Here is a 16,153-nt window from a genome sequence, read left to right as displayed (position 1 = left end):
AGCTTGCCGCTGGCTCCGGCTTTCCTGTCTTGTTCTTCGGCTCGGCGTTTTGTTGGATTATTGCATGAGATACCCCCATTCAGTCGTGATTCGGATCCTTTTTATCGAGTTATGAATAACTCCTAGTTGGCATCGTAGCATTTATACAGCTTATGCAAATTTCCTCTATTTCGGAACGGTTCAACATAGTAAATTTCCATGTTGTTCTCACATAGTATGGTCTGTATATCATGTTCGATTAATACCGCGAGCAGCTATAACCCAGAGCTCTAGCCCGTGGTGCTCGCTGAGATGCTCTCATACAACGTCTCATAAAATCAGAATACAATGAAGGAACCTCCAATTCACAAACGCCAAAGAAACCCCGCATCGCTAATGAAATTTGCTGAAAATCACGGCGATAATCAAAAGCACAAGGACCGTAATAATGGCGATAGTGATTATCCGATTCGTAGCCATCCTGCCGAGTGAAACGGGTCAGAGAGTTGTGCCAAGTGCAAATTAAAGAAGAAGGAAGGGTGGAAAGGGTCGCAGTACCTACGGGCCATGCCCCTCAATGTCTTAATACTAGTGTCAACGTAACCCTCGCTCTGCTGCAAGTTATCCCGAGTGTGTTGAATCGTCTGCCGCTGCCCGTACAAGTCCGCCAACACATTCCGTCCTACATCCTCGGTCTCCAGCGCGACCCGCTGACTCTCCTGCAAGCGTGCTGAGCTGCGCTCGAGCCGTTCAGTGCCGGACAACAGCTGCTGCCGCTGTTCTAGGTGCTCGTCTTGCGGCTCGTCTGTGTACCGGTCTCCGAAGAGCGCCTTCCGGTCGTCCGAGAGAGACTTCAGCTTGCGCTTGATCTCGTCGATGTCGGTGGAATAGTTACGAAAACGCATATTGACTCTGGAACGGGCGGCAGATGGGATGTTCTGCTTCTCCATGCGCATCTGGTCCAGCTGTGAAATGACAAATGTGATGTTAGTACTTGCTCTAGCCTCATGCCTTCGGATTGGTTAGGCCTGGGGGAAAAGGCCTTGCTCCAACACTATCAACATACTAATTCAGTGGCCTCGTCAAGAACTTGCTCTGCTTGCCGGATGGCGGCTTTGCGCTGCTCGCCGCTGGCTTCGGAGATCTGGTCCAGTTTTTGGTTCAGATCCGCTTGCACCAGCTTCAGCTCATTCTCATAGCTGGCGAACATCTCGGAACCCGCATCTGTATCCAGAGGGTTTGACATTGTGACTGGTGATATATGAAGCGTCTTGGTGAGCGTTGCGTCTCTGATTGCAGGCTCCACCGTTATCTGGGGGAGGCGGGAGATGGGGAGTGGACAGATGATGATGCAGGGTGCACGTGATGTTGACCGAGGTCCTCAGGTCGTCAGGTACCTTCATTATGCAGCGGGAGCAGCTGACTTGACGTACCAAGATAGTTTATACCTTTTGATACAGCCTCTGATAATAGTTCAAGATATTCATGAATGAACTTAGCAGATGTGAAATTTCAAACCGATGAACAATTTATTTTCTCCAACCTACTCCTTCCAGTGATGCTATACACTGATCGAGACGGTCACCTCCACTTTGTTGGTCTACAAAATATATTACGGTTGGATTTGGGAGAATTCGGTCAAACATCAGGTAGCATTAGCGTAAAAGAAAACAGGACTACACAAGAAAATTCGCCTTTTCAATAAACAAAAGATACCCCCATGGTATACATGATCATGGAACTCCCCATTCCCTCCTTTTTCCAGGCCATCTAGAGGAGGAACTTGCTACTGTCCTGGTTGACAATCATAGCACTCCGTTTGGCATCCAGGAACAGATCTTCGCACTCAGCAACATCCGCTGCCTCGATTCCACCAGGACGTCCATTGACGCGTGCAAGGATGCTGGCCGGAGTCAGCAGCTGAAGGGCGTAGCGCAAGCTGACCTTGCTGCCGTGCTCGGAAACCTTCTCCAAGGCGGGATCCGTAATGTTGAGGCCTTCCGTCTTGGCGCGTAGCCGAATAATAGTCTTGATTTCCTCAGGGGAGTATGGGGTGGTGGGAATGATGAGGAGGCGAGCCAGAAGGTCGGGAGGAATGCCATGGGCAGCGCTGATATCGTCAGTGCCGCGAATGACCGTGTTGCCACGGTTGGAGGCGAGGATAACAATAGGAGAAATGGTGGATTCGAGAGCCCGGTTCAAATAGGTGAAGCACTCAATGTCGAGCATGTGAACCTCGTCGATGAAAAGCACACCAGGAACGAGCTCAGCAACTCCTTGGTCGATATACCGATTGACCACCTTGTTGATCTCCTGACGCAGCTTCTCGGTAATCTCGGTCTTCTTGGGCTTCATCAGTTGGCCCATCATGCTCATCACATCCTGTCCACCCTGCGGCCGGGCATTGGCCATATCGAGGTCATGCAGCGTGACATCCTGAACAATTTCCTTCTTTTTGTGAACTTCACCCTTGGGAACAGGCACGTATTCCTCTGCCTCGAGATCGAACTCCGTCGCATAAGCATCAGACCTTCCGACACGCTTGCAGGCACCGGTATTGGCTTCAATGTAGATGACGTCTCCCACAGTAACGCGCTCTTTCTGGATGGCCTCGTAGATGCTGGGGTCCAGGCGAAGCTTCTTTGTGCCCTTAGCAGACTTCAACCCGATAATTAAATGACTGATTGTGCGTCCATATCCACCAAGGGGGTTCTCAGCCTCTTCCGGAGTCAGCTCTGTCACCTCTCCCTCGTACACTTCCTTGGTTTCCCGAACGCGAAGACCTGACTTCTGCATTAGCTATGGGGTTCTGAAACACAGCATATTCTAAAGTTGTTTGTCAAATCCATACCAATTGCTCGTCTAAAGTTCTCCATCAAAGCTTCTGTCTTCTTCACCTCCGCAGAGTAGATCTCACTGCCAACGATCGGGCAAAACGGGACCTTGGTTCCAAGCTCCTGTGATACGGCAAGAGCGAGCGCAGTCTTTCCAGTACCGGGGCCACCGGCGAGCAGAACTGCACGTCCTGCCATCTTCTTTGCCTTGATTAGATCGACGACGACACCGCAGGCCTGGTAGGTGAAGTTGAATCTGTTAGTTCACGGGGTTCCACAGAATCAGGATTCGTCCATCGACATCAGGGAATCCACGCTTACCTCTCTGGCAGCAGCCTGTCCAACAAAACCATCGCCAGAAACCTCCGAAGTGCCATCGGAGCGCAGGCCTAGGCCCTTAATGTGCGTGTGCGCGGCGGTCCTGTTCTCGCGCGAGTTGCCCTTGACTTCGCTGATTTGGACCATGGCTGGGGAATGTGGCTTTGTCAAGCCACCAGGGTGAGAGGGAAATCGAGTCAATGAGTTGTTAGAATGAAGAAATCAACGAAGCAAAATCTTCCAAAAAGATTAGGCAGATAGAACAGCGAATGTAATGCGATGGGACCTCTCAAATATGCTTCTGGCCGAAATTCGCGAGCAAGGGATCTGCGCCAGTCACGGAGCCGCGCCAAAGGCGGTCAAGCATCCCCAAATTCTTCCCGCTACATCTTCAGCGACACGGCCTGCTTCAGTCCACGCTGCTCAATCGGTATTCATTGCCCTCAATGGCAGGAATTCAGTCCCGATCGGCCATGGCAGCTCCTTTTTCCCTCTCCACAGCCTTTCGCAGCCTGTCACTCTCGACACCGAAGCGCTGCTTCTCGACTACGTTGACCGCGCAATCCGACAAGAAACTCCCGGAAGATGTCCCAGCCTACCCCTACGGTCCCAGGCAATGGTACAAACAAGCCGACACCGGTCTCTATGGAGGCTCAGTGATTCGTTTCGGCAACAAGATCTCTCGAGGCCGAAATGAAGGCAAGACACGACGAAGCTGGAAGCCCAATGTGCGACGCAAGAAGCTTTGGAGTGAGGCTCTGCAAGAACACCTCTTCATCAAAATTACTCGCCGAGCCCTGCGGACAATCTATAAGGAAGGTGGGGTCGACAAATACCTCATGGGCAACAGCCCAGCTCGTATCAAGGAGCTCGGCGTGTTCGGATGGGAGCTGCGACACAAGGTCATGCAAAGTCCTGCAATCCAGGAAGAATTCCGGCAGCAACGAGAGAAATACGGTCTTCCGGAGCCTGTATCATTTGAGGAGTTCCTTGAGTCCAAGAAAGATGAGATTGAAGCCAAGGTCGAAGAGAGACTCAACATTAAAGGCCTCACAAAACCCCGTGGAAAGGGGAAGGGTGATCCTCAGCGTGTCCGTACAGGCGTACATCAAAGTGAGGCTGTCAAGTCGGCCTGAAACGACTCATTGAGCGGGATACTTTAAAATCTGGCGATGCCTTGCAATTTGCTCAAGGCATGCACACAAGCACGGAGACCGGCGCTTCTTATATTGTACCATTATCGCGACGAAACAGTTGACGTTTTTTGCGCACCATACTTTTCTTCGCTTTTTTCGAATTATCTTTTCCATTGTCTGATTTTTGAGCAATATGGTGAACTCTTCCCATGGCTGTGACCTTGTGGGACTTTGCATACCAAACCTTCTGTGTATTTATACTCCAATATCATCCACATTTCTACAGTCCAGTCCCTCGCTTTCTCTATATCTGTGCGTAGTAAGATACATCTGCTGTCAGATGAGCTTGTTATGTTTGATGGGCGTTTTCAATTTCCTCTCGAGCAGAAATTATCTCGTAGTAATTAGAGCGGCTTGTGCGATCCAGTACGAAGCTATTGGTCAATGAGACATGACCTGGGCTAATGGTTGAATTGAATTCGCTCGCTGGCTTTTTCTTATCGCTGAAAATCCAGTGCTAACTGGAAACGGGCGATGTTGGTGAAGTTGGAAGGGCTCTGGAATGCGCAGAGACGCCGGCCGCCCACCGGATTCGGAGGTGGCCAGAACCTGGTTCAACCTCGCCCTGGCAACTACCTATTGACAACTCACCATCGGCAGCAGCAAACCATTCTCCTTGAAGCTCCGGCCTGCAATACGCTTTGCTATGATTTGATTTACTGTAACCGATTCTGTCCATTTCCAGCATCATAGTGCTGGGGACGATCCTCGGCCATGCAGTTCGCATTGCCTCCGCGGAGGAGCCCTCTTCCTCACCCGGGCGCCCACTCTTCCCGACTTCCGCTATATCGGAAGAAGCAGCTGAAGACAGTTGCTTTGTTTGCGCTTGCGATTCTTTCCATCTTATATCTGATCTCTCATCTCTTCTCCCTCGGCTCGACTTCCATTGCAACGCCGGCTGGTACGGCGGGCGTGGTCATCGTTACGGTGCTGGATCGACAACGGTTTAGCGATAGCTACATCAACAAGATCGTTACGAATCGAGAAGACTACGCAAAGCGCCATGGTAATTGATGCCTATTTCCTCATATCTGCTTGTTAGGTTCATCTCTGCTCGGACCAAATTTCCGCTAATACGGTGTCCATGGATAGGCTACACGAACTTCTTCGCAAGCGTCTCCGAATACAATGAAGCTATCGGCGATTCCCCCCGAAGCTGGGCTTTGGTCCCAGCTGTTCGACACGCAATGGCGCAACACCCTCACTCGAAATATTTCTTTCACCTGAGTCCTCATGCTCTCTTCATGAATCCGTCGAAGTCCCTCACATCCCTTTTGCTAGACCGGAATCGCCTCGAAGGGTTGATGCTGAAGGACCAACCAGTCGTGCCACCAGACAGCATTATCAGAACATTCTCACATCTGAAGGAGAAAAATATCGATCTCATCGCCACCCAGGATGGGGAGGATCTCTGCGCCGGTAGCTTTATCCTCAAGAATGGCGATTTCGCGCGCTTTTTCTTGGACCTGTGGTTTGACCCGCTTTACCGGAGCTATAACTTTGCAAAGGCGGAGACTCATGGCCTGGTAAGATATCATCACTCCCCAGGCTTAAAGTGAAAAGTTCCTTGAACCAATACTGACCCTGACAACTCATCTAGGATCACATTATGCAATGGCACCCAACTGTGCTATCTCGGACTGCTTTGGTTCCGCAGCGTATCATGAATGCCTATAGCAAAGACTCATTGGGTGCTGCTATTGATGGGACTTACAAAGATGGAGATCTTGTTCTCAGATTCCCGGGATGCGAAGATGGCAGCAGTCGTGATTGCGAGGAACTGGAGTCATATTACGGCCTGTGGCAGAAAAAAATCAAGAGTAGTTGAATTGCCCTACTTGGGGAAAGGCTACTCACCTGCTAGGACAGTCTACTGTCTTATGTGATTCGCACTGTGCAGAATAGTTTGGTGTTATTGATTCTTTGATTTTATTATAGATTGGCTTTTTTAACATATAGCGCGGTGCTCATTTGCTATTATTATTGGCGTGCATAAGATACAAAGGGAACACGGTCATTATTATTCTTTTCTATACCCAGTAATAAAATCCACGCTTCGTAAGTTCACTATTATTCAAAGACTACTTGAGAAGAGCCCCGAGATGAACAATTATTTGGTCGTGTAGACCAACAAATCCATCAAGGAAGCATCTATGTAATTGAAAAGAAAACAGCAGGAAAACATGGGACTCATGCCCACAGAATGCCTCGTCATTTCGAATTCGGTAGAGTCGGGACTCCCGTGTCAGAAAGTGACCTTATATCACCAACCAACGATTCAATTCGCAGATTAGCAGATACCAGCGAGAAGGACGGTACGCTTCTTCTTGTACTTGTCACCAAAATCCTTACGGTAGCGGATCTCCTTCTTCCATGCCCAGCTCCACATTTGAATACCACCAACAGTCACAAAGAGTAACACACTCCAGCTCAGCTGGCTGACCAGGAACACGCCCAGCCAAGCGATAATCTCAAACATATAATTGGGGCAGGTCACGAGATTGAATCCGAATCCAGAGGGAATGCCCCGATCGGTGGTACCCGGGCGACGGAGATCTCGCAGGATCAAGTGGGCGTTGAAGTTGGCCAGCTCGCCAAACACGAACAGCGCAAGACCGGCGTACACGAGGACAGGGTTGGGGGTCGCGCTGGCCGCGGCGGCATCCGGGCGGAAGACCCAGTACGCGATATTGAACCCCGCCAGGGCCCAGTAATGGGCGCTGTTCTTGATGATGTTGCGAACAGGCATGGTGGCATTGCTAAAGCGGTGCACGAAGACTGTCTCATACTCGCGCTTAAGGAAGTGGATGGTCAGAAGGGCGCAGACCAGGAGCTGTGTCTCGGATGGCTCGGGAAGCTGGTCGAAATTGAAGTACACAAGTGGGCGGAGAGAGAAAAGGAACAGTGCCGGGATGAGGAGCGGACCAAGATACTCGATGATGAAGACGGTACGCCACGCGATTTGGGGACCTTTACAACAGGGAGAACTTCCATTAGCATTGCCTTGGGATGTGCGGGGGAGCAGATCTTTTCCTTGACTCCAGCCCTGATCAGCTATAGTGGAATCGAAAAATCACATACCCAGATCCTTGACATGAATGACGCTTGACTCCCGCAGACCAGTGTCCTTGATGGCAGTGGTCTTCGCATTGGGCACAACGCTGCGGTCACTTCCCTTGGTAATGCGCAAACGGTGGACAGAAGAGCCAGAGACATCAGCGAGGAGATTGTACAGGTCCTCACCGGAGGAATTGAGCGCAACAGTGACCTCCTTGGGGAGTCTGCGAATGGGTTTGCCTGTACTTTGTCAGTGTCAGGTCTCAGAGGTTCCGGATTCAACAAGTCCGGTATGTTTATAGGAGCTATAGCTGCATACCCCGTGGCTCAATGATGAGAGTGATTTTAGATGACGACATCTGGGGCATTTACTAGCTGCAAGAAAAAAAGCGACAGGAAAGAAGAAGCGATTCAGGCTATCCCGGGGGCCGATTAGGTCACACAGGAGTATCGAGAAACCGAGCCTGTTGGGATTTGATTAGCCTCAACGGCAGCCTCGGCCGACCCCACGTGATGTGACACCTGAGGCCATAAATGGGGAGTATACAGCTCTCACTCCTGCCAAAAGGCTCGGTAGGATATCCGAACTACACGCAAGACCTTTACGGTTTGCAGTGCTAAAATTTTCTCTATTTTTATTTTTTTGAAATTGTCCACAGCCCCCTTAAGCATTTGTCATTTGCAGCCAAAACGGTCAAACGGGCAGACTAGTAAGCCTCCTTGACCAATTATTCATTTTTGAATTATTATGCACACTAAGGTCAGCAAAATTGGGCTATTGTCTAATATGTGGCTGCAGAATAGTAGCTGAGGTGAAGGGGGGTCCACTTATGGTGAGGTGGATTGGACGGGTCTCAAAGGCCAGTTGATGGCTAGGTTAGGATCCACAAACAGCAATGCACTGAGACACCTACAATAGAATGCTTCCCTCGTTGCTCAACTGCATTATATTTTTGAAAGTCTTATGATTGCTACCGATATCATGAAACGAAGATAATTCTGACACTTAACATCTCTTTGATTTATGCCCTTTTTATAGGGCTTTAAGCGCAATTAAAGTGTTGGACCCAAGGTAGCAAAACTCCTCGTGGCAATACTATACACCTGAAAGAATTAAGCTCCTATCACATCCAGACCCATTCAGTCGAAAAGAAGCCACCCACTGAATCGATGTAGCTGTTTCAAATTTAGGAAATAATTGGAAATGATGCTATTTCATGCTTTGCTCCTTCCAGTGCGGTGCCATATTCTCGACTACCTGCTGTTCATTGCCAGTGATTTGGTCAAGCTCCGTCTCAGCTCAGACAACCCCAACCTCGACGGATAGTCTGTCCGAACTGTGTCGCCAATCAACTCGCCTCGGTAAACGATCACAATGTTCTCTATAAGCAGCCCCGAAATCCTGTCACTAGTACCCGGGCTAGAAGTCTTGGTGTGCATCAGCAGACTGCTAATCCTTAACCGTCTTGACAATTTTGCACATCAGGCCGGCACGATGCTTACTGTACTGAACTGGGCGTCGACTCAGCCAATGGCAGATGTGGACTAAAAGGCTATTATTGCGGCAATGTCCGAAGCCACCAAGCCGCAGCGTAACCTCGAGTGCCTTTCAGCTGACTGGGGATCCCCGGCTCCAAAAAACTCGTATCGCTAAGCACGGAGCAAAAGGTTCCCTTCTATGCCGAACCTTTGCGCCTGGCTATTTTTGATGACGCTGGGCCAAAATTGGCAAATTTGGAACCATTTTCGACCAGGATTTTGACGCGCGAATGAGAGGCGCCCCATTTATCACACTACGAAGTGGGGCGTCGTCTGCATTTGCCCATTGCTGCATGCGGAGGGTGGCGCTAGGATGACGGTCCAAAACCGATCCAGACAAGCCCATATGAACTACGGAGACATTTACGAGCTGAAGGTCATTCAGCCGTGGCTCATTTAACCATATTCGTGGGAGGCTTTGTAGCAGAGAGGGGTCTAGGCTTATACATAACCCCATCATGCTTCCCCCTTCCCCAATTGCATATCCTCCGACGTGGACGTATCATGACCAACTTTTTCCCTTGGAAACATATATCTTGACCTTACGTGTATCGCTATTATTGTCGCGATCCAGTGTGGTGGCCTCGTGAACACCCACCAAAACTTTGCCGGCATCCACGAACGAAGACTGCTGCTGTATATTTCGCATCGCTTGTGATTTTCTATTCGGGCTTGGTACGCGTTTCCTATTTGTCATTTTTGGCACCAGTCAACGATATCCATTGATGCACGCCGATCCGAGGCCTCTGGTTTCGATTCTTTCTTATTCCGAGTTCAAAAGCTCTTATATTGAGACGAGGGTTTGCTGATCCTTAGGCTCACAGTTGAATAGTTTTGGACAGCTCACTCTGTGACTTGTGATTTGCGCTCTGTATTTTTTTGTTGTATAACCATCGTTGAAACTCCTGAACCATGGCCGACAAAACCAATGGCAACGGCAACCCTCTTGCCCAAGTTGAAAAAGTTGTCGCTGCATCCCTCAGACCCTTGCCAACTGAAACTGGCGATGGCACCTACATCAAGAGTAATACGACCACAGGCCTGGCCCAGGACCTGGGTCACTTTGATTTGAAGGATGTCAAGACACTGGCAGAAGTCGCAAAAAGCTCGATTACCGGGGACCCCGTGAATGACCGACAGTATATCATGGAACGAGTGATTCAGGTTCGTCTATCAAGTTTGATCTCCTGCCTATAGTGACCAGTTGTGGCTTATATTCTCCTAGCTCGCGGCTGGGTTGCCTTCCACGTCGAAAAACGGCAAAGATTTGACGAATACCTTCCTGAACACTTTATGGAATGATTTAGAGCACCCGCCTATATCGTAAGCCGACTTCTCTATCCCCAGCTGGGCATGTGCTTTGCTGTTGGTGATGGACTAACACCGCGGATTGGGCAGATACCTGGGGCGGGATTCTGCATATCGAAAAGCTGATGGATCAGGCAATGTATGCAATGTAAATCTGTAGGTCCCAGAGGACAACCGCTGACTCCTAGCATAGAACTTCTTTTGGCAGCAGATCGGTGCTGCTGGTACCCCCTACGCACGATCTGTCCGACCGCAGACAATGCTGCCTGCTGCTCTTCCAGAGCCAGAGGCTCTTTTTGACAGTCTTTTGGCTCGGAAGGATTTCAAGGAGCACCCGAACAAGATCTCCAGCGTCCTTTTCTACCTCGCATCTATTATTATCCATGGTTGGTCTCACTCCCTCTATAGGCACCTGTGGCAACTAACACAAGCTAGATCTCTTCCAAACGGACCCCCGTGATAGCACGATATCCTTGACTTCCTCATATCTCGACCTGGGCCCTCTCTATGGTAACAACCAGGACGAGCAGAATGCAGTGAGAACCTTCAAGGACGGCAAGTTGAAGCCGGATTGCTTTTCTGCAAAGCGAATCTTGGGATTTCCTCCTGGTGTCGGTGTCCTTCTAATCATGTTCAATCGTTTCCACAACTACGTTGTCACTCAGCTGGCAGCAATCAACGAAGGCGGTCGGTTCACCAAACCCGACGAGTCCAATACAAAGGCTTATGCGACCTGGGATAATGACCTGTTCCAGACGTCTCGTTTGATCACTTGTGGCCTTTATGTGAACATCATCTTGAAAGATTATGTTCGAACCATCCTCAACCTGAACCGTACAGACAGTACATGGAGTCTGGATCCTCGCGCAGACATCAAGGATGGTCTTCTTGGGGAAGCTGCCAAGCAGGCTACTGGAAACCAGGTGTCCGCGGAGTTCAACCTTGTCTATAGATGGCACTCATGCATCTCAGCTCGGGACCAAAAGTGGTCCGAAGGCTTATACAAGGAATTGTTTCCAAATGTGGAAGACCCGAGCCAGCTTTCTCTGCAGCAATTTACCATGGGACTTGGTAAATGGGAGGCCACGCTTCCCCAGGACCCTCAGGAACGTCCGTTTGGCAACTTGCACCGCAAGGCGGACGGCTCATTTGAGGATGATGACTTGGTTAAAATCTTCGAAGAAAGCGTAGAAGATGTGGCTGGAGCGTTCGGGGCATCTAACGTACCTACTGTCTTCCGAACTATCGAAGTCCTGGGCATCAAGCAGGCGCGGTCATGGAACTTGGCCACATTGAACGAATTCCGGTCGTTTTTCAAACTGGCACCCTATAAGACATTTGAAGAGATTAACTCGGATCCACATATCGTCGATCAATTGCGACGATTCTATGACCACCCGGACCTTGTGGAGCTTTATCCAGGACTGGTTGTTGAAGATGCGAAAGAGCCTCTCTCACCGAGCAGTGGACTATGTGCCAACTTTACTACGTCAAGAGCAATTCTTTCGGATGCTGTGGCTCTTGTTCGTGGCGATCGATTTTATACTGTCGACTACACCCCCAGACATCTCACAAACTGGGGCTTCAATGAAATCAGCTATGACGACACCGTGGACAAGGGCCATGTCTTCTATAAGCTGGTACTCAGAGCTTTCCCCAATCACTTCCGCGGGGACTCGGTCTATGCCCATTTCCCGTTCGTGATTCCACAAGAAAACCGAAAGATCCTGAGCAGCCTGAAACTGGATAAAATATACAGCTTCGACCAACCTTCCTTCGTTCCGACGCCTCGGCTTATCAACTCGCATGCTGCCTGCATGTCCATTCTCGCAGATCGGGAGGGCTTCAGAGTGACGCTGGCTAAAAAGTTGGAATTTATCTTGCAACGTGACGGTCATCCTTACGGTCGAGACTTCATGTTAGCAGACGACCGTCCTGCGAATGCCTCATCGCGGAAGATAGTGGGAAAGGCCCTGTATAGGGAGAAGTGGGAATCGGAAGTGCGTTCGTTCTACGAGGAGATTACCATTCAACTTCTACGCCAGAACTCATACAAAATCGCCGGCGTCAACCAAGTCGACCTCGTTCGAGACGTGGCCAACCTTGCCCAAATTCATTTCTGCGCTAATCTATTCTCCCTCCCGATGAAGACTGAGTCCAACCCGCGAGGCATCTTTAGTCCGGTGGAACTCTATCAGATCCTGGCCTTGGTTTTTACATGTATTTTCTATGATGTCGATGTTTCTAAGTCATTCCAGCTCGAGCAAGCCTCGCGCAATCTTGCGCAGCAGCTCGGTGATCTGGTCATGGCAAATGTGGAGCTTGTTGACAAGGCTGGATTCATCGCCAATCTACTGAATCGCCTCCATCGCCATGACACCCTCTCGGACTATGGAGTTCACATGATTCAGCACCTCCTTGAGAGTGGTCTTCCTCCGAAGGATATTGTCTGGACCCATATCCTGCCGTCTGCAACCTCGATGGTGGCGAACCAGGCCCAGCTATTCATCCAATGTATGGACTTCTATCTGGAGCCTGAAAATGCCCATCACCTTGCGGAGATCCAGCGCTTGTCTAAAGAAGAGACCCCCGAATCCGATGAGTTGCTTCTGAGATAGTGAGTATAAATTTCTCTATGTTTTGTCTCCACTCCTCTATTTTCAAGTTGTATACTGACTTCCAACAGCTTCATGGAAGGTGGCCGGATCAGGTCATCGGTTGCCCTTGTCCGAGAGGTCAACAAGCCCACAGTTATCGATGATAATGGAGAAAAAGTGACAGTGAAAGCTGGGCAATTCATTTGGACTAACTTGGTCGCTGCAAGTCATGATCCCAAAGCGTGGCCTGAGCCTGACAAGGTTCGCTTAGATCGGGACCTGTCGCAGTATTGTCACTTCGGCTTCGGTCCGCATCAATGCCTGGGGCGCGCCGTGTGTCAGATTTCACTGCCAACCATGATGCGTGTGATCGGAAAATTGGAGAACTTACGCCGTGCCCCTGGGCCCCAAGGCCAGCTGAAAAAATTGAAAATGCTTGGCGGACTTACTATGTATATGGATGCCGAGCAGAGTATGGTTTCGCCGTTCCCTTCGACGATGAAAATCCAGTGGGATGGAGAGTTGCCTGTTGTGAAGAACCAGTGAACAGAAAACCCTGTTTGCTTTTCTCGTTGTCGATAAACTATTATGAATTCAATGGAAGGTTCAAGTTGGCCGTTTTTATAGTTGTTTGGGCGGTCATGCTCGGACGACAAGGCAATAACATCTCAGGCGCCCATAAATTTACAAAATGGGCTTAGTTGCCGAAATCCTATTGTCTTGTATGGAAGGGGAACAGGACTCGTGGCAATGCTTGATTACGAATTTGCCATAGAATGTCTCGAGTTAGTACATATGCCTTATGTGGAGCTGCTCTCTCTATTTGGGGACTCTGTGATGCGTGGACGCTCGAGTGGTGGGTAGTCATATCGTGTCATGCTGGTACCGCGCTTGCTCTTGTGTATTATCATTTATTATTGCTTCTGGGCTCCTCAAGCTCAATTCAAAATTCGAGCTGGTTTCTCGAATTGATGAATCAAAACTTCCTGACAATGCTGTCAAAATGCAACTGCATGGTGGCTACCAATGCGCGGAACTCACAGTGACAGTATACGAGTCCATTGCTCGCAAGTAAGAAAGCATGTTCTCATGATGAATACCACAATCCGGTGACCGATCATGTTCACGGTCGTCCGCGCGGAATGTAGAGATAAATTGCATGGCTGACTCTTGAGCGACGAAGGACTCTTTGCTGGTGAGCGCCGCTTTTGCAAGCCAGGGCTCTGGGGCGCCATTCCCGATGGCCTATTTTATTTTATAAGTACAGTCGAATTCGTCTCGTCGAGTGGGTAACTGATGATAGGATATCTGATTGAAGGTAAAAGGCGGGCGGATAACAAAGCTTTAAAGAGCTGCATTGCCAGTGCATGTGATACTCATATAGCCCCGGTGAAAAAGGCTAGGAAGGGCAAATTGATCTGTTCATTTATATCTAAGCAAGCCAGTTGTTTTGCCTCTTACTCTGCAAGCCGACGTTCACAAAAAGATCCGCCTAGGTTGCTGGGGTTGACCAAACAAGCTACATTATTCCGTTCAGGTAGGTCAGGAATGGCGTTCAAGGTTTCCAATAAATAGCTATATTTATATGAATTGTGTAGCAGATACAGACTTGAAAAGATTTCTTGTGATGTAGGCTTGTTCCGATCAATGACAAAATACCCGAAAGTTTTAAGCGCCATCCTCGTCTCTGGCGGTCTTCGAAGAACATTAAATAAACACAAGTTCCATTCCAGACCACTATGGAAATTACATCCTAGTATGAGGAACATCAAGTCCATATATAGATGAAGGAGGCTCAAGCTTTAGTGTTGCATTGTTCTCAGAGAATATATGTCAAAGCCGGCGAGAAAACCGAGATCAGGGACCTCCACTGTTGCACTGGCTCTGTATTTCGGGTAGGGTCGTAAGCCGCAAATGCCTCATCCCACGCAGCCTTATGGTCTACAGTTATCTGCTTCATGGCCGGAATATCCTTCTGAGGCATAAGAGCTTGGAGTGCGACGGAGTAGTCGTCCGCCTCTCGGAATAAAGCTTGCATCATGATTGGCACCAAAAAGCTGACACTGGCCTGGTTCAGTAATGGTGCCTATTGCCAGCAATATTAGCCATCATCATACAAGCTCCAATAAGGTGAAGATAACCAACCTTCTCACGATACAAATCTAACAAGTCCATAGAATCTTGATTCAGGGAGGAGAACTGCTTGACGACCTCTTTGGACTCGCTTGGTGTGAATTTCGTGTCGGTGAGCTTAGAATGTGCCTCTCTCAGGGCATACCAGCAATCATAGTTTTTGCGGCCAACAGGAATAGCGGCGAGAGAACCACCCTGATAGTGGTTAATGGCATCTTTGTTTACCTGTACAGCCTGGGAGACTCTAGCGATGCTGCTAATGACACTATCTTTCTGGGTTGCGGGTGCAGCGCAGGCCACCAGAAATAGTGACGAGAAAGTGACAAAGGACTTCAAAAACCGCATAGTGCAGAAAGTAAATCAAACGAAGCGGAGTGACTGGTCGAGGGATATTGTGGGATGAAAGTGCGTTGGAGAAGCCAAATAATAATAAATTGCTACTCCGTACAAACTTTTGAATTGTCTTAGGCAGCATTTTCTTTCGTGCGGAATCCTAGGTAGGGGTTTTGTTATTGCATGCGAGACCGGTTTAAAATTACTAGTCAGTCAATAAACCGTCAACATCAGTAAATTAGCATTAGAGGTGCTATGCAAGTTCATGTACGGAGTGCTGTGGCCTTGCAGAAGCCGGATTTCATGGATCATGGAGCGGTTGAAAGTCTTGCAGCCGTTGATCAATCATCTGATCTGTAGGTCGGTTGGAAAATTTCTTTATAGAAATCTTAATAGATGTTGATGGATATGCAAGGGGCATTTCCCCTGCATTATAGCGGGGCTCATTCGTCCAAAATGAACCGCGATCCTTCTGCCCCTTTATTTCGAAGAGAAAGAAAAACATAAAGAATGTTGCCTATGGAATAAAGTTCAATAAGTTGTCAAACTGCCAGCTGATCTATCATCAAGCTTGGGTACGGGGTGACGGTTGGCAAATGAGTAGCTGAGTAATTGCTTTTTCCACGGGGGTTGAGCTGAAGATATGTCATTCTGGACCGACAGTTGGGTCACGGAAAAGTAAACATATCATTTTCAGGATGAGCTCACGATAGAGTCAAAGCAACAGCTAAATGGAATGAGGGAGTTCTCCATCTGTCTAGCGATAGTTAGTTCGATTGTTCAAGCACTGGACATGTATGTTAGTCTGTGCAAGAAATTCCCCAAGTACAGTATATAGCATTACTTTCCTTATTATTTT

The 16,153-nt window shown here is 48.9% G+C and overlaps 7 protein-coding genes across 7 annotated transcripts; 3 read left to right on the top strand and 4 right to left on the bottom strand.

Moving 5' to 3' along the window:
• Positions 1 to 440: 440 nt before the first annotated feature.
• Positions 441 to 1,225, bottom strand: N7462_011685 (v-SNARE protein VTI1; the record flags this gene model as incomplete). Its single annotated transcript, XM_057083399.1, has 2 exons — positions 441 to 944; positions 1,046 to 1,225. The coding sequence occupies 2 exons, from the start codon at positions 1,223 to 1,225 to the stop codon at positions 441 to 443; spliced, it is 684 nt and encodes a 227-aa protein (XP_056927812.1).
• Positions 1,226 to 1,749: 524 nt separating this feature from the next.
• rvb1 (RuvB family ATP-dependent DNA helicase pontin) lies at positions 1,750 to 3,278 on the bottom strand (the record flags this gene model as incomplete). Its single annotated transcript, XM_057083398.1, has 3 exons — positions 1,750 to 2,762; positions 2,831 to 3,050; positions 3,135 to 3,278. 3 exons carry the CDS (start codon positions 3,276 to 3,278, stop codon positions 1,750 to 1,752), a joined length of 1,377 nt encoding a protein of 458 aa, XP_056927811.1.
• Positions 3,279 to 3,577: 299 nt separating this feature from the next.
• N7462_011683 (mitochondrial 54S ribosomal protein bL28m) lies at positions 3,578 to 4,267 on the top strand (the record flags this gene model as incomplete). The annotated part of the gene is made up of 1 exon (XM_057083397.1): positions 3,578 to 4,267. The coding sequence occupies one exon, from the start codon at positions 3,578 to 3,580 to the stop codon at positions 4,265 to 4,267; it is 690 nt and encodes a 229-aa protein (XP_056927810.1).
• Positions 4,268 to 5,041: 774 nt separating this feature from the next.
• On the top strand, positions 5,042 to 6,155 carry N7462_011682 (putative alpha-1,6-mannosyltransferase subunit; the record flags this gene model as incomplete). Its single annotated transcript, XM_057083396.1, has 3 exons — positions 5,042 to 5,333; positions 5,420 to 5,853; positions 5,928 to 6,155. The coding sequence occupies 3 exons, from the start codon at positions 5,042 to 5,044 to the stop codon at positions 6,153 to 6,155; spliced, it is 954 nt and encodes a 317-aa protein (XP_056927809.1).
• Positions 6,156 to 6,617: 462 nt separating this feature from the next.
• N7462_011681 (trans-2-enoyl-CoA reductase (NADPH) TSC13) lies at positions 6,618 to 7,743 on the bottom strand (the record flags this gene model as incomplete). The annotated part of the gene is made up of 3 exons (XM_057083395.1): positions 6,618 to 7,297; positions 7,409 to 7,624; positions 7,704 to 7,743. 3 exons carry the CDS (start codon positions 7,741 to 7,743, stop codon positions 6,618 to 6,620), a joined length of 936 nt encoding a protein of 311 aa, XP_056927808.1.
• Positions 7,744 to 9,835: 2,092 nt separating this feature from the next.
• Positions 9,836 to 13,374, top strand: N7462_011680 (peroxidase/cytochrome P450 family protein; the record flags this gene model as incomplete). The annotated part of the gene is made up of 6 exons (XM_057083394.1): positions 9,836 to 10,087; positions 10,149 to 10,246; positions 10,322 to 10,370; positions 10,425 to 10,617; positions 10,667 to 12,848; positions 12,918 to 13,374. The coding sequence occupies 6 exons, from the start codon at positions 9,836 to 9,838 to the stop codon at positions 13,372 to 13,374; spliced, it is 3,231 nt and encodes a 1,076-aa protein (XP_056927807.1).
• A 1,273-nt stretch (positions 13,375 to 14,647) lies between these two features.
• N7462_011679 (uncharacterized protein) lies at positions 14,648 to 15,306 on the bottom strand (the record flags this gene model as incomplete). The annotated part of the gene is made up of 2 exons (XM_057083393.1): positions 14,648 to 14,914; positions 14,974 to 15,306. 2 exons carry the CDS (start codon positions 15,304 to 15,306, stop codon positions 14,648 to 14,650), a joined length of 600 nt encoding a protein of 199 aa, XP_056927806.1.
• Positions 15,307 to 16,153: the final 847 nt, after the last annotated feature.

This window comes from Penicillium macrosclerotiorum (genome assembly GCF_028827735.1).
Source record: "Penicillium macrosclerotiorum strain IBT 26536 chromosome Unknown utg000014l_segment0_segment0, whole genome shotgun sequence".
Taxonomy (NCBI): domain Eukaryota; kingdom Fungi; phylum Ascomycota; class Eurotiomycetes; order Eurotiales; family Aspergillaceae; genus Penicillium; species Penicillium macrosclerotiorum.
This window is presented reverse-complemented; position numbering and strand designations above follow the sequence as displayed.